General features: G+C 45.8%; 1 protein-coding gene across 2 annotated transcripts in view; it reads right to left on the bottom strand.

Annotated features, from left to right (window-relative positions):
* Positions 1-4,183: 4,183 nt before the first annotated feature.
* The window catches only part of LOC146026372 (dimethylaniline monooxygenase [N-oxide-forming] 2-like), a 57,016-nt gene continuing 40,585 nt past the window's right edge, over positions 4,184-20,614 (bottom strand). Inside the window, exons 6-10 of one of the 2 annotated variants that reach the window (XM_083156988.1) lie at positions 19,496-19,638; positions 15,582-15,781; positions 12,458-12,813; positions 8,427-8,499; positions 4,184-6,896 (exon numbers count right to left, since the gene is read on the bottom strand). In XM_083156988.1, the coding sequence (XP_083013114.1) occupies positions 6,551-6,896; positions 8,427-8,499; positions 12,458-12,813; positions 15,582-15,781; positions 19,496-19,638 (1,118 nt within the window). In that variant the 3' untranslated portion in view covers positions 4,184-6,550. Of the gene's footprint in view, positions 6,897-8,426; positions 8,500-12,457; positions 12,814-15,581; positions 15,782-18,801; positions 18,853-19,495; positions 19,639-20,614 lie in introns of those variants that run through there. The other variant, XM_083156989.1, reaches the window with a different exon arrangement.

The following is a 20,614-nucleotide window of genomic DNA, read 5'->3' as shown; positions in this document are numbered from 1 at the left end:
TATGTATATTTGTAAATGAACGTATGCAAAGGTGTATGTATGCATGTGTGTGACTGTGTGTATGTATGTGTAGTATATATATATATATATATATATGAAGAGAAAAGGTGTAGAGGTGCGCTCAATCCACAATTGGAAAAATATAAAACATTTATTACAAACAGTAATACAATTAAAAGGACTTTCATAAAAAGCTTCTCATTTGAAATTCATTATACAATTTCATGGTGTGTCATTGTCATCCAATAAAGTTTTGATCATAGGTGTTGAGAGATCACGCAGAACCCTACGCTTTTCGTCCACTAGGGACTTCTTCAGGGGTAATACACCAGGATCTTGGTTCGATACACACAAAATTATATTGGGTAGCTCTTTTGGGAGTTATTAAGGGAGATGTGGTCACTGTGGTAATTCCGGTGACCTTGTGATACTCCACTTAGTGGTGAGTATAATGGAATCGAATCAAGAAGCACAATAAAACACCTCTCCAACAGATAACCTATTATCCAACTGCACAGTCAATTCTGAATCTGTAAGCCTCAGTCTTACTCAGCATGCTGAGTAAGACTGAGGCTTACAGATTCAGAATTGAATATCCTTGAAAAAGCTGCCCCTAGAGGCAGTGAAACGCGTTGGTAGCTGCTCCCTCTCAAAGCCCCTCACTGCCATCGCTATCTTGCATGCATCAGGATCCAACCAGCCGTCTACACTTCCCATTTTTGGAAAATTATTTGTCCGGGACACTGTCACCTTGTTTTTCCACATCCATCGTGATTCCTACCCAGGAGGAAATTTCATCTACCTCCTCCCTTCAAACGGAGAATACAGCTCGCTACAGCAGTCCTACATGGATACAAATCTCCAAAGGGACACACAGTGGTAACTATACCTATCATCTATTGTGTACTATCGAATCCAGTGGAAAACCATTCACATCCCCAGTCCAAAAGGACTTCATCGTTCCATTCGGGACTGTATATAGGCGGCACAAATAGGAGCGGATCCTATCCATCTTTTCAAAAAATCATACTGGCACTTAGAGAGGGCCATTTGAGAGGTTTTATTTCCCCCCATATTTTATGGTACCATTTTATTGTTCTAATGTGTTTATGAAATTATGTCTATTACATACGCAATTAAATGTTTTTTACTTTGATTATCCCTCATTGGTAAGCGTATCTACTGTCTGGTCTGGGGCCCACTGCCTAATACTGCCGTATCTACTGTCTGGTCTGGGGCCCACTGCCTAATACTGCCGTATCTACCGCTGCAGTGTCACTCTTACATGACCCACGTGTTTGTGCCGCACACTTGTGTGACTTAGCAGAGTTATCCAGCTACCTCGGTGCAACCTTTTGCCCTAAAAACAATATTGTGAGGTGTGAGGTGTTCAAAATAGACTTGAAATGAGTGGAAATTAATGTTATTGAGGTTAATATAGCGTAGGAGCAAAAAAACAAATTCTTCGATTTTAGCAGTTTTTATGCTTTTTTAACAAAAAAAAACCAGAACCCATAACCCAAGAAATCCAAACACAAAACACTTAGGAGGTGTTTTGGCAAAACCCATTAGAACCCAAAACCTCAAGGTAATCAGAACCCAAAACCCAAAACCCGAAAAGTGGCCGGTGCAAATCCCTATTTTGAACGATATTGGTCAAAATATTGTTCAGTGTGTAAGCTACTAATGATGAATAATAATAATATGTGCGTACCAGCCAGTCGTTCATCAAGGTTGTTCATAGACTGTGCAGACAGGTCAATTTCGGATGGCTTTCAGAAAAAAACTTTAGAGTAGCTAGATTGTTCCTCATTTGTCGTTCATCACATCGTGTATGTACAATATAGTTCGTCCAGGACACTGGGGAAGTTCAGTGGAAACTGCTTACCAATATCTTTCATTGCATACATCATCTAGTGTGTATGCACTCTTATGGCAACATATAAACAGAGGATATTTTAATAATAATAATAATTATTATTATTATTATTATTATTATTATTAATAATAATAATACTAATAATACTAATAATAGGACAATACTTTGCAATATTAAGACTTCCAGGTTTAGGGCCCAGGAATGCTTGTGTGCATGTACAGAATAATGCACATGATGCCTCAAGAAACAGGGGAGGCAGGGGTGCTGGGAGGCAGGGGTGCTGGGGTGCAGCAACCAATCACCAGATTGTATCAAATTCCTAAGCTTGTTGCATATGCAATAGGAGTACTAAGTACTTAAGTGAACTCATACACAGAGGAATAAGAACAGCTTTGAAGGATTGACGCAGGTAACGGAGGAAGAGGAGACAAATTGTGATGCAAAGATAGTTTAGAATGGTAGGTAATAAGTGAAGAGCAATAGGGAAAATTGTAGGTCATGAGTGAAGGACAATATGGTATAAAATGTAACTGAAGGGTTGTCAGAATCTAATTTGACAGTCAATAGGTCAACACCAAATGGTTGACAGTAACTGGGTCAACACTGACAAAAAGTTTACACATGCAAAAAGTCGACACAGACATTGTTAACACATGCATTTTTTAAGCTATATGTGTCAATTAGTAGATTTCTTCATGACCCCAAATTAGTGTACCACATCCCTTTGCTTCAGGGCACATTGCCGGACAAATAACGATTACCAGTTGGAGTCAACGTGGATTGAAAAGTATGATGAAAAAAAAAATGTCGACCTTTGCATATGTGCACATTATGCTTTCTGTCAACATTTTGTTTAAGTTGACCATGTAATGTTGACCTATTGACAGTCAACATAGATTCTATGGTCCAGATACTGGGGGGTGCCAGATGATTTGCCGACAGTAAGGATCCCAACAGTCAGTATACCAACTTCGGAAGCCTTACTGTTAACTGCCTGACAGTCATGATTTCTTGGGGGTCCACGACCCCCATAGAGGGAGAATAGAATTTATGGCAAGCAGAGCAAACCACTGAACCTGCAACGGGATTTTTTGTGCGGCCGGGATTCCGATGTCGGTATAATGACTGTAGAGAGCCCAACAGTCGGCGAGTCATACACAACCATACCGGGCATGAGTGGTAGGTTTGCATGGAGGAAGGAGTAGAGACATATTTGTTCAACAGCAAAAGGGGTGCTAAGAGATAAAAACAGAGAATAGTGATAATGTATACAAGCATGAGGTAGACCTGTACATAATTAAAAAAAAAGAAGATACTGCTTTCCACTGTTAAGATCTAGGGTGAAGTAATTTATCATTTTTCAGATTGTTGACCAATCTCATAATGTATGAAGGAAGTGTTCAACATGCAAATATAAGAGAAAATATAGGAACATTGTAGTATATTGTTCATATACAGTATTCTTATGCACAACATCAGAACGTGGAATCAGCTTCCATGGATCGTCTAGGTCCCAGAGATTGGTGTGCTGGAATTCTACCAAGGTAGAAGGGATATTTGTAAGGATGCTCACTTGGGTGCTTACACAATTTAGGATAGACAATCAGGGCCGGTGCAAGCCCTGTCAGCGCCCCAGGCGAAATCCCCCCAACCCACTGCACTCTGCTCCCCTCCTCCTCTGACCAGTTTCAGAAAGGGGGCAGCCGTTTACCGCAATCCACGGGGGAGGGGGGCGGCACTGGGCAGCTACTCCCGACACCCCCCTCCTCCCCACAGCACTGCTTTGGTGGCGGACAGCCATCCTCCCCCCGGCGGCACTGGGCAGCTTCACACGAGTCCTGACATCCCCCCTCCTCCCCGTAGCACAAACATCTTAATTCATCCACAAACCCTGGAGGGGGAGGGGGGACGCGGGAGCGGGCTATGCTTACCTGGCTCCACGGGGGCTGCAGACTACAGTGGCTGCCACTTCCAGGCTGCAAAGTGCCGCCCTCCAGTGGCTGGCGCCCTAGGCAAATGCCTAGAGCTGCCTAGTGGTGGCGCCAGCCCTGTAGACAATACATATCAAAGTATCTTTACTGTACTCTACAGCCAACCATAGGAAACAATATAGGGTGCTCAAATGAATGCTTACTTAAAAATTGGTCCTTGACTCCTATAAATGTATATTTGAAAATCTTCTCAGGTCCAAGTTATGGCCAATGAGTAACTCACATATTTTACATTGAAAACCTTTTTTTTATTCCAAAAATATTTAAATTTTTTAAAACAGAATCAATGAAAATATACATGATGGAAGGCTACCATACAACCAGAAAAATGGTATATACACATCTACTGTAGATGTCAAATGGGTTAAGTGGGACATCAACCACATGATCCGCAATGTGTACCTAGAATTTCCATGAGCTCTCATTGTTACCACACCGACGGGTTTCGACTCAACAGTCTTTTTCAAGGTAGACTACCTTGAAAAAAAGACTACAGTATAAGACTATTGAGTCGAAACGCATTGGTGTGGGAACAGCCGCCCATCATGTATACATCTTTGAACAAGAAGGATACAAGTATCCACTATCAAGCCTGAATAATACAACTCTTCTTACAGCACTAGCTGATAAAAATTCTCTCTTAACGGATTAAAACTGCTACTATTGCAAATAAGCTAGAACAACATCTACAGATATTCTGAAAAACACAAAAAAAAACAGGACAATATTTATACTTTTTAAACAGGTACATTTTAGCTGGATATTAATAATAAGGTATTTTATATATGATAAGTAAAGTGTTTTGCAAATAATAGAAATGGCCACAATATTATAATTCAAATTACCTTAAATCTAAAATCTAAAATAAAAATATAGCTAGAGTAAAGGAAACAGAAGCATCTCTACCCAAACTGTTGGTAATAAAATGTATTAGCTTGAGGAGAGGGGGTCTGGACTGTACCCCTAGCTACTTAGAATAGTATATGCTACCTAGCTAATACTTCAATGTAGGAACAAGAGAGCAGGTGCACCATACAGCCACGACAATTATAATTATCATATATAAGGTTTTTGGCATAAAATTGGCAAAAGTTTGTAAGGGCCCCCTATTTAGCAACTGATGGTGAAAAGTGTATGTAAAATATATTACTTAGACCAGGGGTTCCCAAACTTTTTTGAATCATGGCACCCTAGAACATCAAAATGTTTTCAAGGCACCCCTAAGCCAAATGTTTCTTATTGAGAAATTCAGAAAAAAATATAAAATTAAGTACATTGTGTTTATATGTCACAGTTATGTGGTGAGGGACAGGATTTGCTCCTGTTTGTCCACGTATATTATGATTGGCAGCCACAAGCACTGGTTTGCCTGTTACATTGAGCATTCATAATATGAATTGATCCTGGCCCACCAACCCAAGGCACCCCTGTAAGTGTCCTGAGGCACCCCAGGATGCCTAGGCACACAGTTTGGGAACCACTGACTTAGACAGTCAAGATGGACCCCTTCAGCTCTGGGCCCCATAGCAGCTGCACCCCTTGCACCAATGGTAGTTAAGCCCTTGCAGGGAGCTGAGCAGTGGCAGTTTTTACCTATGGGCTGCAGGGCTGTAGCCACCAGGTAAAATCCGCCACGGTTCTCTGACTAAGAGAAGCCAGATGCAGTCTGTGAGACTGCTCTGGCTTCACAGTGACTGGCAGAAACTTCCTATTGGAAGTCCGACCTGCCAGTCACCAAAGGCAGTCCTATTGGGATGTGTTTCCTCCCTCTGGGACACCTCTTTGGGCTGTTGAAGGGCATCCCATAAAAAAACGGATTCCGCACATGCACAATACAAGGACAATACTGTGTATGTGCCGGACCCGGGACCCTGAATATGCCTCTGGGGGCTGCTGTAAAAGCAGCCCATAGAGACTGGTGCCCAGTGCATGCACAGTCCCGAAGAAGCTACTGCGCATGCGCCGACCCCGCGACAAGGACCAAGATCGGTGGCAGGGGCCTAGGATGTTGCTATGGTCCATCGTTACATACCACACCTTACAACTCTGGTTCTGCATTTGGGAGGCTACTTCTACTCATTTTTTTTCATAGCCATTTTTTGTTCCGAAACCACCGCTGGGTGGGGGTGACAGGACTGGGAGAAAAACTGAGGGTACATGTAATAGCTTGTAAGTTTCTTTGATTTAGCAGGTATGGGGCAATAGAATGAAGGTTGACATGCATTAGGTCGACCACTAAAGGTCGACACATGAAATAGATCAGAACAGGTCAAAGGTTGATAGGGTCGGAATGTTAACACAAGCATTAGGTCGAGAGTCAAAACGTTGACATAAGTTTTTCAGGATTTTTGTGCCAAATATCGATGTAAGTCACCATGGACTGGACACCATATTGTTGTACCGCAGATCATAGTGCTCACCAAGCTTTGGGCATGGTGCCTCTCACACTAATCTATTCTCCTTCCACGCCCTAGTGGATGGTAGGGTATGAAATACCTCCTGTTTTTGGAGAAAATGTGAAAAACTCATGTCGACCTTTTCACTGTCAACCTTCCCATTGTCACCCTTATTCTTGTGTCGACCTTCCGACCCTATCAATCTTAGGCCCATCATGTGTCGACGTTTAGTGGTTGATCTAATGTATGTCTAACATAATGCCACTATATTTAAAACAGAGATTTTAAAAGGCAAAAATGACAGCCGATAACAGAATAAGAACACACAGTGCCCCTAATCCAAATATCACCGACAATGATTTTTGTTGTTCTTTTAGCACCCGAGTTTTGGTTGGCTTTAAAATCCGATCCCATGTGGTCATAATCTGCTTCCTGGCCAATGGCCACTGTCCTGGGCCTGTGAGGCGGAACTGTGCTGGTGTGCAAGGGCCAAAGAAAATGGTCAGAGCTAGAATGGGGTCTTTCAGAAGGAGTCCCAAAATGTTAGGTTTACAGCCAATTTCTGTAGCCAGCTCATCCAAATATTCAACGTAATCCTGCTGTAAACTGTTTTCTCTTGTTGTACCAAACCTGAAATGTTCAATTATACAAAAATCATGCAAAATATGTATATGTTATTGACAAATACAGTATAACAAGGCTGATTAGGACATTTTTTAATTTTTCTCTTAAATCCTGGGGCGTATAACCCACATAACTAGCTATATTTAAAATTCCATGACTGAATTAGTTAAGCTTGTTTATTTAAAAAAATATACAAGATTACTTATTTCTTTTTTTAGAAACATCGACACAAACTTTGGACCATTGGTTATCAGACCATCGCAAACATTGTGACTATATTTTCCTAGAAGATGCTCCTCTCTGCAGTATCTGGTGGCCAAACAGAAAAGGCAATGATTTTTAAAATTCCACAGCAGAGCTAAACTCTGCGGCCATGGGGTGGTGGCTGCTGACCATGCTACAGGATCAACAGTGATCGGCAGCATAGCAGGCACTGGTGGGAAGAAACAAGGAAGGAAATGGACCAGGAGGACAGTGGGAGCTGCTGATGTGAGCTGTAATTCTGACTGTAGCATCATACCTCCCAACATAACCCTCTCCAGGAGGGACACATTGCTCTGCTCCTGCACTTCCCTCTATATTTATAATTGCCATCACCTGTGTTGAAACACCTTTCTTAGCAATTTACCTGTACAACACAGGTGATGGCACTCATACATTTAGAGGAAAGTCCAGAAGCAGAGCATTGTGTCCCTCCAGGAGAGGGTCATGTTGGGTGGTATGTAGCATCAAGATGGTCATGTAGGTGCACAAATGGGTCCTGTGGCATTGTACACAAGCTGCCATCATACTATCATTGATGATATGATGACATTTTGACAAGGGTAGCAAAGAGCTTCATTTGGAAAAACAGAGATATGTCAACACTGTTTAGGATGTAGGAAGAGGCCAAGGACCTTTGTGGTAGGATGGAGATTTCCTGACCTCTGCAATGGGCAGCTTGCACAACACCATGGGTGCCACAAAATCCCCATTGGTGGGTGCTTTCATCCCATGCTGCATCCTAGGAGGTAGCTCGAGTCACTAGAGTAACATGAGTCATTTGCTTGTAATAGGCGTCTTTGATTTTCATATAACATACTTATCTATTTTGCTGCACACTCCGCCTGGTGTGATCGCATCTGATGCAACCACAAATGGTAAGAATATATTTCTTACCTGTACAATATTGGCCTGTACAATATTACACTATATTTTCATGGATAGAATGTTGTCATTCTCAAAAGTTTACAAATCTGTGTATTTAATATTTAATTTATGTTTCCTTACATAGGGCCAAATGTACTAAGCTTAAATAGTGATAAAATGGAGAGTGATAAACCATCAGCCAATCAGCTTTTAACTACCAAGTCACAAGCTGTGTTTGAAAAATAACAGGTAGGAGCTGATTGGCTGGTGAGTTATCACTCTCCATTTTATCACTTTTCAAGGCTTAGTGCATCTCGCCCATAGTGAGAAAAAATAATGAAGGTCATTGAATACAGCCCCTCAAAGATGTGTAGAAGAAATCCTTCATGCAACATTATCAAAAAATACCTTTTAATTGAAATTTTCTTCTTCCTTTCAACCTCCCGTAAGATTTCATCTGGAGAAGGTAATATGCACAAACCTGAAAGCAAATGCACTTTTACTAACACAAATTGCATAAAACATTGTAGCCTGTACAAACAGATTTTTCTTCAAAAGTTCTTATTATACCTATAAAGTAGCCCAAGAAATCTTGTCAGATTTGAAAGAATGCATTATTTTAGGAACAGCTTACTCAAGTTACAGACTTCCCAACTATTAGTATTCAGGAATCAAGTCTCCTGTGCCATGCACTCCTGGAAAAGGGGTGTGGCCTCAGCAAAAAGGAGGAATGGCTCTGTGGCAATGCCACGCTTTTGAGCCATGCCCACATTTGCCATCTTTGTGGGGGCATGTCCAGCATTCTGGTAGCTGCTGGCATGTCCCCAGTCCGTCTGCTAGGTGTGGATTATTAGGTCGACGGTAGTTAGGTCAACAGTCAATATGTGGACCACTTATGGTCGACACAGAAATATATTTAACTAGGTGATTCATCGCGCCCTACGGGCGCTCTTCACACCGTCGTAAGGGGCTGCGCCCCCTTAATTTGTGAACGTTTGTATATGAGAAATATGGTTAGAATTGTATGAAAGATGCCCTGTATTGCAACTTAGGTGTCCGCGAATCGCGGGAGGGGGGGTCGCGGAGGGTGCCGCGAATTGCAGGAGGGGGGGTCGCGGGGGGTGCCGCGAATTGCAGGAGGGGGGGTTGTGGGAGGGTGGATGCTGCGAATCGCAGGAGAGGAGGGATTGCAGAGAATCGCGGGAGGGGGGTCGCGGGGTGGGTTGCCGCAAATCGCGGGAGGGGGGTTACGGGGGCGGGGGTTGCGGCGAATCATGGTAGGGGGGTCGCGGGGGGTGTGCCGTGAATCACGGGAGGGGGGGTCACGGGGTGGGGTGCCGAGAAGCGCAGGGGGTAGTGTGTGTGCCGTGAATCGCGGGAGTGGGGGTTGCGGGGGGGGGGGGGGGGGGGGGTGACGCGAATCGCCACAAGAAAAAATCAACACAGAAAGGTCAACACATGTAAATGTTGACATAAGTGTGGCACTTCATTGGTGTCCATGTCGACACATGACAATGTATATGAAAACATTCAAAAAATGAAAAAAAAAACTTCAAAAACTCATGTCAACCTTTTTCATTGTCGACCATAGCCATGTCAGTGTTTTCCATGTGCAATTTAATTCTGGAGCTGCCGCGAATCGTGGGGGGGTGCCGCGAATTGCGGGGAGGGGTGGCGCGGGGGTGGGTGCCGTGAATCGCGGGAGGGGGGGTTACGGGGCGGGGGTTGCGGCGAATCATGGGAGGGGGGGTCGCGGGGGTGTGCCATGAATAACGGGAGGGGGGGTCACGGGGTGGGGTGCCGAGAATCGCGGGGGAGGTGTGTGTGTGCCGTGAATCGCGGGAGTGGGGGTTGTGGGGGGGGGGGGTGACGCAAATCGCCACAAGAAAAAAATCAACACAGAAAGGTCAACACATGTAAATGTTGACATAAGTGTGGCACTTCATTGGTATCCATGTCGACACATGAGAATGAATATGAAAATATTCAAAAAATAAAAAAAAAACCCTTCAAAAACTCATGTCAACCTTTTTCATTGTCGACCATAGCCATGTCAGTGTTTTCCATGTGCAATTTAATTCTGGAGCTGCCGCGAATCACGGGGGGTGCCGCGAATTGCGGGAGGGGGGGTCGCGGGGTTGGGTGCCGCGAATCGCGGGAGGGCGGGGTTCACAGGGGTTCCGGTGGGGGGTTGCCGCGAATTGCGGGAGGTGGGGGGTCACGAGGGGTGCCGCGAATCGCGGGAGGGGGGGTTGCGGGGGGGGGGTGTGACGCGAATCGCCACAAGAAAAAATCAACACAGAAAGGTCAACACATGTAAATGTTGACATAAGTGTGCCACTTCATTGGTGTCCATGTTGACACATGACAATGAATATGAAAACATTCAAAAAATGAAATAAATCTTCAAAAACTCATGTCAACCTTTTTCATTGTCGACCATAGCCGTGCCAGTGTTTTGCATGTGCCATTTAATCCTGGGGCTGCCGCGAATCGTGGGGGGTGCCGCGATTTGCGGGAGGGGGGGGTTGCGGGGGGTAGGTGCCGCGAATCGCGGGAGAGCGGGGTTCCGGTGGGGGGTTGCCGCGAATTGCGGGAGGGGGGGGGGTCGCGGGGGGGTGCCGCGAATCGCCGGAGGGGGGTTGCGGGGGTTGTGACGCGAATCGCCACAAGAAAAAAATCAACACAGAAAGGTCAACACATGTAAATGTTGACATAAGTGTGCCACTTCATTGGTGTCCATGTCGACACATGATAATGAATATGAAAAAATTAAAAAAATTAAAAAATAAATCTTCAAAAACTCATGTCAACCTTTTTCATTGTCGACCATAGCCATGTCAGTGTTTTGCATGTGCCATTTAATCCTGGGGCTGCTGCGAATTGCGGGGGGGGGGGGGGGGGGTGCCGCGAATCGCGGGAGGGGGGTCGCAGGGGGGGTGCCGCCAATCGTGCAAGGGGGGGTCGCGGGGGGGTTCTTTTTGCCGCGAATCGCGGAAGGGAGGTCGCAGGGGGGCTGTTTTTTCCGCGAATCGGGGGGGGGGGTCACGGGGGAGGGTTTGCCGCGATTCGCGGGAGGGGGGGTCGCGGGGTGGTGTTATGCCGCGAATTGCGGGAGGGGTCGTGGGGGGGTTCTTTTTGCAGCGAATCGCGGGAGGGGGTGTCGCGGGGGTATTTTTGCTGCGAATCGCAGTAGGGGGGTCGCGGGGGAGCGGGTGTTTTTGCCGCGAATCGCGGAAGGGGGGGCGCGCGGGGGGGAGGTTTTGCCGCAAATCGCGAGAGGGGGGCGCTCACCTGGTGGCTGTGGAGTAGCAGTGCTGGGCAACATGGGAAGGCAGTGGGTGTCTGGCACTGTCTGTGGGCTCACTGGGCTGGTTCTCTGTCACATACCTCCCAACATGACCCTCTCCAGGAGGGACACAATGCTCTGTTTCTAGACTTCCCCTTAATGTATGATTGCCATCACCTGTTTTAAACAGGTTAATTTCTCAGAAAGGTGTTCAGCACAGATGAAGGCAATCACACATTAAGAGGAAAGTCCAGGAACAGAGCGTTATAGACACAGACACCCACTTTGAGTGACAGATGTAGCCAAATATATAGGAGATGGGTGTCGAAATCTGCCAACATACACACCGTATGAGTGTATTCACTACGCTAGCCATGTTTCGGGTCTATGCACACCTGGATCCTAAAGTAAGAATAACTTGGTTACAAAAATAATAATGAAAAACTTATGTCGAACTTTTCATGTGTGGACCATTGACCTGTCAACTTTTTGCTTGTGCTGACTTTTTGTCAATGTCGGCCTAGACCATGTTGCCCTTTTTTCATGTGTTGAGCTATTGCCTGTTGACCTAAATACTTTTGACCAAACAACAGAATACCCCCTCTGCCTGCCGTGAATAGATGGTGTGCACATGCGCACAACATCTATTCACCAATGTTCTGCTAAAGAGAGCTGTGAGTGACAGAGGGGTCCTCCAGTTCCCCTAACCACAGGACCCTGCTGCCCATGGGTGGGACAGCAAGACAGTCATCAAAAATATTGGACTGTCCTGCAAAAATTGGGACAGTGTTGAGGTATAAAGTTATGCAGATTTGTGCTCAACAAAGATATCAACAACAACAAACAACATTTATTAGTGTTGGCACAGTGATAGTAATCTTCATTAGTTAATTAGAAGGACAATTTGCTGCTGGCTATAGAGGTGTTAACTCAAAAAGGAAAATGTGTCAAAGCTTTAGCTCTACAGTCTCGGACATGCCAACATAAAATTGTTGTTCAGCATTTTTATTTTTAAGTTGGTAAAGGGTATGTTCTTTCTAAACATTTATATTACATTGTTAATAGAATTACATTTAATATTGTAATGAAATTAAGAAAAGTAAGATACCCCACATTCTTGATGCCAGAAAACCTCATCCTATGATCTTACCCTTGAACACCCTGGTCACCCAGCGAGCTTGGATCTCTGAAGCCGACATGATTGGACCAAGTGGTTGGATGAGGCCAATGACGCCCAGAGTGGGCTTTTCCAGGTTCAAGGGAAAGATGTTTTTGTATAAATTGATTTTATTATTATCAACTTTAATAACGGATTCATCCAGGAAGGGGAAGGTGAATCGATATCCTGTAGCAAATATAACAGCATCAATGTTTTCCTCAGTAGTCCCGTCATCGAATTTCACAGCCGTCTCTGTGAATTCTGCAACATCTGGTTTCACCACCACGTATCCACAGGTTATGCGACTCGGAAGTTCATCATTAAACAAAGGCTCTTTAAACTGTGAACTAGGAAATAATGAATATGGTATCAGACTTTAGCATAAACAACCCATTATTTTGCCTTATTGGCAAAATTGGATCATTATATTGTAGAAGTTATTACACAAAAAAGATTGCTATCAGCATTAAGCTCATATTTTCAGTCAGGGTTTCTGCACCTTGTTGAATCTGGACAGCGCTACTGTGCATACTCCATATTAGTTTCCTAGTGGAGTTTTCCATCCTTAACTAAGATGACCACAAACCTTAGTTTGTGCATGTGCATTGAAATCTTATCACTGTTTTTGCCCCACCTGCAGTGCACATGATTTTGCCCATTTTAAGAACAAATTTTTACTGCAACCAGGGCTGTAAGTATGGCGGTATGGGGTGGTATGGTGTACCACTAAAACATAGTGTGCCGGTACCCCGTACCGCCGTAACAAATTATGTGGCCTGTACAGGTCCACCGCCCCCCGCCACAGCAGATTCCGTTTGCCATACAAATTCTGTCGCCCCCCCCACCGCTGCCAAAAAGCCCTCCCCCACCCCGCGCCGCCAAACAGCCAACACCCCCCCCCCCCCCCAAAAAAAAAAACCATGCTGACAGCGCAGGTACAGACTGAACAGTACCTGAGGCTGTGCTGCTTGGATCTGTCAGGGTCCAGGAGGAGCGCATCCTGCTCTCTACAAGTGAGGACGGGGGAGCGGGAGCCATGATGTAAGGGGGAGCTGCAGGCAGGGTGGAAGAAGGAGTGGTGGCCATGGGGAGTATTATTGTGGGGGGAGCGGCAGGCAGGGTGGAAGGGGGAGCTCTCCGGTTGTCTGTGTGAGGACGCTCAGCAGGTTACGCTCTGAGTGTCCTCACACAGACAGCAGGAGAGAGAAGCAAATCTGCATCACACATCTCTCCTTCCTCTCCCTCAGCAGCAGCGACGGTCGTGGTGGCGGGAGGCAGCGGCTGGAGGGGGAGAGACCAGGCTGCAGAAGTAGACAACTTGAGCCACCCAGGCCAGCCAGCCAACCAGCACTGCACGGTGAGTTGTACTGTGCTGCTGCTGGCACTGTGGGGGCACATCTGGCACTGTGGTGGGCATATTTGGCACTGTGGGGGGCATACCTAGCACTGTGGGGGCATACCTAGCACTGTGGGGGCATATTGCTCACTGGCGGCATATCCGACACTGTGGGGGGCATATCTGGCACTGTGGGGGCATACCTAGCACTGTGTTGGCATATCTGACACTGTGTGGGCATATCTGGCACTGTGTGGGCATATCTGGCACTGTGGGGGCATATCTGGCACTGTTGGTGGGCATATCTGGTACTGTGGGGGTGTATCTGTCACTGTGGGGGCATACCTAGCACTGTAGGGGCATACCTAGCACTTGGGGCATATCTGGCACTGGGGTATATATGGGACTATGTGGGCATATGTGTGGCACTGTGGGGGTCATATCTGGCACTGTGGGGTCATATCTGGCACTGTGGGGGCATACCTGGCACTGGGGGAATATCTGGCACTGTGGGGGCATATGTGTGGCACTGTGGGGGCATACCTAGCACTGTGGGGGCATATCTGGCACTCGGGGCATATCTGGCACTGTGGGGGAATATCTGGTACTGGGGGCATATCTGGCACTGGGGGAATATCTGGCACTGGGGACAAATCTGCCACTGTGGGGGCATATGTGTCACACTGTGGGGGCATACCTAGCACTGTGGGGGCATATCTGGCACTGGGGGCATATCTGGCACTGTGAGGGCATATCTGGTACTGGGGGCATATCTGGCACTGTGTGGGCATATGTGTGGCACTGTGTGGGGCATACCTAGCACTGTGGGGGCATATGGCTGGCACTGGGGGCATATGTGTGGCACTGTGTGAGCATTTGTGTGGCACTGTGGGGGCATACCTAGCACTGTGGGGGCATATCTGTCACTGAGGGGGCATATAAGTAATGGGCAACAGTTGTGCGGCAGTGGCACAATGGACATTATGGTGTGGGGCATAATGTGTAATGGGCATTATGGCATGGGTAATATGTATTGGGTGTGTGACGCGTAACAGGTATTACTGTGTAAATTTTGAACATGCGCCTTGTATTTTATCTGGCTTCTACATTTTGTGTGCAGGATGCAATGCACAAGTCCAAACAGAAATGTCATTGTGTGCTAAAGTTTTGTCATGTGGCCACTCCTCCGATTGTCATATGACCACGCCCATGACCACACCCGCGACCACACCCATTTTCTATTTGCACCACTGACTGCAACCAGATCCAAATAAGGGCCACAGTACCAAGGCCTATAACTACGTTACTTATGTGCACATCTGCTCCCTACTGATTTACACCTGCTAATTATAGAAGCTGTTGTCCCAAAACCTATAGCCAGCTTACAAACTCTTTGAAATTGCGGATATATTTCAAACAGTCTTGTCTTATGTATATTATTATCACCTGTTTCCGACCCAACTCTTGAATTACCAGGAAAGGTACAATAGTATAATTACTGTATATAATACATTTAGCTTGACTATAGTCCGAAACCTGTTAATTTAATACAATTGAGTTGTACCTTTTGCATCGTGTCAGTCTGTGTCTGCTAATGAAAGGGAGAAACTACACTTGCCTCTCTGTGATGGTGTGTTTGTGGAAAAAGAAGACCTGACGGAAGACGAAGGAGCTTCATGTCATCTGGTCCACAGTCACACCTTAGTACCTGAGCATTTTATTACTAAATATTCACTAAAACAATCCTAACCAGTACCCAAGTACACTGTTACCCTGTACCTGTCACGGGGCTGGATTCCATAGTTGGCATGATCAAACCACGCATTCATTTTCTTCTCTGTCAGCCATATTACAACAGATGATGGAAGAGTGTTCCTCAACAAGGTCTGAAACCGTGTGTCAAAGCAGATATCCCAAGGATACCCATGTTCAAATACACGGCTCATGACCCACGATCCTCTCCGTGTGCTGAGATATACCTACATAGAAGGAAATGTAAATCATACATCTAACTTAGCAAGTGCTGTCTTTGTCTGGCTTATGATTGGGTATAACTGTGTGTATAACGTAAGGGAGATGACTGTCTCATTGTCCAAATATAGTGGTGGCTCCTCTCCGCTGAACAGTACTCTGGCTGTTATGGACTCTTTCTACAATATTAGAGCTGAGTATTGGTACATAGAGTTAACAGCTCACATTGAGTTGAAACAGACAAAACGGGCGAAATTTAATAGGGGGGTGATTTTTTTTTTTGCGATTGTTTTCGCAAAAACTGCAGTTTTTCGTCCATTTTTCGAAAATCCTATATTTTATAGGGTGCAATTTTTGAAAAAGATGTTTTACCATTAAAAAGTATACAAATTTAATGGGATTCGATTTTTGGTAAAGGTTACAAAAAAAAAACGCAAAATAAATAGACCAGGTTCTGACTGGCGAATTTGTCAGAAACATGCACAGATCATTGAGATCTGTGCATGGTTCTGGTGTAAAAAAAAAGAGATAAAACAAAAAATTGGGAAAAAAACTTTGTGGGGTCCCCCCTCCAGAGCATAACCAGACTAGGGGTCCCCTCGTATTGGTCCCCCGTATTTAAAGAAAAAGCACCGGGCCCAACCAGCCAGCAGGGTAATGCCACAGTCTGGGGGAGACTTTTTTTTAAGTACCCCCCCCCCCCCCCCCGGCCAGAGCATTCATCCCCCTGACCGGTCAGCATGGGCAGGGGTCCTGGGGGAGTGGGGATCCCCCCAAAGAAGGATTCCCCCCCTCCAGAACTTACCTGCCCATGCTGAAGACCGAGGCTGTCCTCGATGCACCTGGGCTGTGGATATCGAGCCGATTCTGTGTAAAAAATAGATGAAAAACTATTCTCTTATACCGTGGAACTATGAGTCCCAGCAAGCCTCCCCTGCATGCTGGGACTTGGAGAACCACAAGTCACAGCATGTGGGGCATTATAGGGCCCGTTGGCACTTGTAGTTCCACAGTAAAAGAAGTTAAATAAACACACTGACACCCATTAAAAATAAAACTTTAATACATCCAAAGCCCACACATACTGATACTTACCTATCATGAGCCCATCGGTAGGTCCCTGGGTCCAGGGTTCGGTGCTCCTGGGTCCGGGGCTTCAGGGTCCAGGGTCTGGTGCCTTGGTTCCTGGGTCCGGGGCTGCAGACTCCGGGGTCCGGGGCCTTGGTTCTGGGGCTGGTCCGGGGTCCAGGGCTCCAGGGCTGAAGAGTCCGGAACTGTGGAAGGAAATCCAACTCACCAAGCTCATCCTGCGAAGATCTGTCCTCTTCGTTCTGAAGCAGTCCAGGTCTTCTGCCAAATTCTGGCGATTACGGCAGTACCCGACACGGACTGAAGAGAGGCGCAGAGATGTTTCATCTTAGGCTCCTCTCCTCTGAATTATTCTATTGGCCGCCTAGTGGCCAATCAGGAGCCGACTTTAGTGGCTTTAGAGAATGTAACCTCTGCTTTTGGATAGGTCTTGGTATATCTTTCCAATTAAGATGTTGTGTACAAAAGGTCTTAGCCTCAGCCATGTAGCCTCATCCTGTAGCACCTGCTGATGCTGAAAGAATGTACACACTTATAGTCCGGTGTTGTACATGAATAACAAACAATAGAATGATCTGAGGAAACAAGCACCACTAAAAAAATCAATCGCCAAATATAATAGCAATAAAATACAACATTATTGCTATCATAGGCGTGCGCAGCCCATTTTCTTAGGGGGTGCACCATTGGAGGGGCGTGTCCATCACTACCAATTGGGCGTGTCCATCATCACCTATTATTACACATAATGCAACACATTAATGCCCATCAGACCTAATGCCACGCACAATGATGCCCCTTACACGTTACGCCTCAGACTGTGATGACCATTACAGATTATGTCATGGGGGGTGAAGGGGTGTGAAAAGTTCATTGCCAGGAGTCACATGCTCCTTACCATGGGTTTCATGCTCCCTGGGAAGGGGGTGGTTACATGCTCGTTGACAAGGGGAGTTTCATGCTCATTGCTGGGGGTGCGCATTGCACACCAGCGCTCTCGTGAATCCGCGCTTCCGGGTAGCGCTGGGTGCTCTTCTTATAAGATGCCCACCGGAGCCACAGCCTCCTTCCCTTTAGAGCCGCTGGCCGGACGCTGCACGCCGCACACTGAAGCTACTTTACTTATCAGTGGCAGGCAGCATCCGGCCAGCGGCTCAAAAGGGAAGGAGGCTGCGGAGGGCCTGGGGCACTAGTACCCCAAGTATCCAGGGGCAAATGCCCGCCCGCACACATAGTATACATATACACAGCCCTCTCTCTCTCTCTCTCTAAATATATATATATACACACATACCTACACACACACACATAGAGCCCCCCCACACATAGTATACATATGCACATCCCCCTTTGCGCACCCACATACACACACAGCCTGCACACATACAGATGTAGTATACACATACAGAGCCCACACACTATATATATATATATATATATATATATATATATATATATATATATATATATATCTCCCCCCTACAGGATGCACACAATATATATATATATATATATATATATATATATATATATATATATATATACACACACACATACATTACATACATACATACATACAGCCCCTCTATACATACACACACACACAGTATACATATACACAGCCCACACATAGTATACATACAGGCACAGAGCACACACACACACACACACACACACAATGTACTGTAGTATACACAGTATACCCCTCCCACACACATTGTATACATATACACAGCCCCCCTATGCACACACACACACACACACACACACACACACACACACACACAGTATACTTACAAAAAGCTGATAAAATCACACCTTTATGACATAACAAAAAAAGCAGCCAGCATTATTAAAGACCAATACACCTTCCCCCTCCCCCTCTAAAACAAAGTCATAGCCTGCTCATATAACTACAAGCCCCCCTGTTCCAGCTCACCTGCAGATCATTTCAAACATCAGGAAGTCCTCACTCCTCGCAGTGACCCGGCCACTCGCCCAGAGCTGCTCAGTAATGCCTGAGAGGAGCTGTCTGTGCAATTCAGCTCCCTCTACAGGCAGCCAGGGTCCTCACACGTCTGTCACTGCAGCCGGGTCCCGGGAGAAAAAAATGCTAGTGATGTCGGACCCTGCTGCAATCGTGCGTGCGGGGGTGCCTGTCATTAGGAGGTGCCTGTGCACCCCCGGCACCCCCTGTGCGCACGCCTATGATTGCTATATGGTTTATCCCACATTTTACCCAAACGCTAGGATAAGGTCATTAGGTCGACCCTATGAAGGTTGACATGCAATACAGTAGGTCGACCACTGAAGTTAAACAATGGCTTAGGTCAACTCCTGATATAGGTCAACATGGCTAAGGCTGACACAAGCATTAGGTCGACAATGGGAAGGTCAAAAGTCAAAATGTCGACATAAGTTTTTACCTACAAATGCCGACAGGTGGTATTTCATACCCTACTATTCACTTCAGCGTGGTGGGAGAACAAAATAGCATGGTGAGCGCAGCAATTCACTTGTACGGTGTAAATGTCGACTATGTTGACATTCGGGACAAAAAAAAAGGAAAACCACATGTCGACCTTTATAAGGTTGACATGTGGTTATAACAATTGCATTTACTTTCATCATACCTGAGCTGCTGTCCGACTAAGCTCCACCGCCAAATCTGTTCCTGAATTTCCCATTCCAACAATAACAACTCGTTTTCCTTTAAATCCTTCAGAGGTTTTGTATTCTCGACTGTGAAAGTATTGCCCTTTAAATGTCTTAATGCCTTCAAAGATATAATATTGGAGAATACATATACATATTTATTTTATTTTAGGCAAATTTGCTTCTAAACGTCAATTAGACAGTGACTCGTAGAGTGGTTACATATCAAATCTTACAACATGACCAATTAACACTGTGAAAATTATCTGTTATATTCTAACTGCCGCCGCCGTTATCCAGCTGTGGCGGTGGTGGTGGGGTGGGCTGGTGGGTGGTGTTTTCCGCAGCCGCCGATAACCTGCGCCCGGGATTTACTCACGGCCACTACCGCCACTAAAGGGGTGTACACACGGAGCGATCCTTCTAAGCGATTTTAACTTCATAGTCAAAATTGCTTAGAAGGTTAGGAAAGATCTCTGTCAAGGTTAGACAAATCGCCCTATAATATCTCTTAGTAAAAAAGAGTTGCCAGGCAAGAATATTTTGACTAGATCCCTGGCTGTCAAGTCAAAATCGCTGGTGTTCACTGCTGAGAGAGATATTCATTAGGCGATCTGCAATGAATTCCAACCAAGTATGTTAATTCTAGTATAGTCAAAATCGCCCACAGACAAATTCGCTTAGTTAAAATCGCTGGTGCATTTAGTTAAACCGTTTAGTCAAAATCGCTTTTGTACCTAGTCAAATCGCTTCGTCAAAATTGCTTAGTCAAAATCGCTCCCTAACAAAAATCGCTCCATGTGTACACCCCTTAACCTGCGCTGGGGGTTGTTTCTGTGCATGGGGGTTGCCACCATCGTTATCCAGATCCAGGGGGGGGGGGTGCTATCCACAGCCACCACTAACCTGCACCATGGGTGGGGGGAATAGCAGCCACTATCATCGCTAACCTGCGCAAGGGGGGGTTCAAGCCATGGAGGGGGAAGCCGGGGAGGGGGTGCAAATAGTGTGAGGGAGCTTACCCTGTCCTTCCCTGGACAGCTGGAATGGCAAATGGGCGGGTGGGCGCCTACGTCCTTCCTGCTCCTCATAGTGGG

The sequence above is a fragment of the Crinia signifera genome, chromosome 8, assembly GCF_055691185.1.
Source record: "Crinia signifera chromosome 8, ASM5569118v1, whole genome shotgun sequence".
Taxonomy (NCBI): Eukaryota; Metazoa; Chordata; class Amphibia; order Anura; family Myobatrachidae; genus Crinia; species Crinia signifera.
Note: the sequence above shows the minus strand (reverse complement) of the source record. Positions and strands in the feature narration are given on the sequence as shown.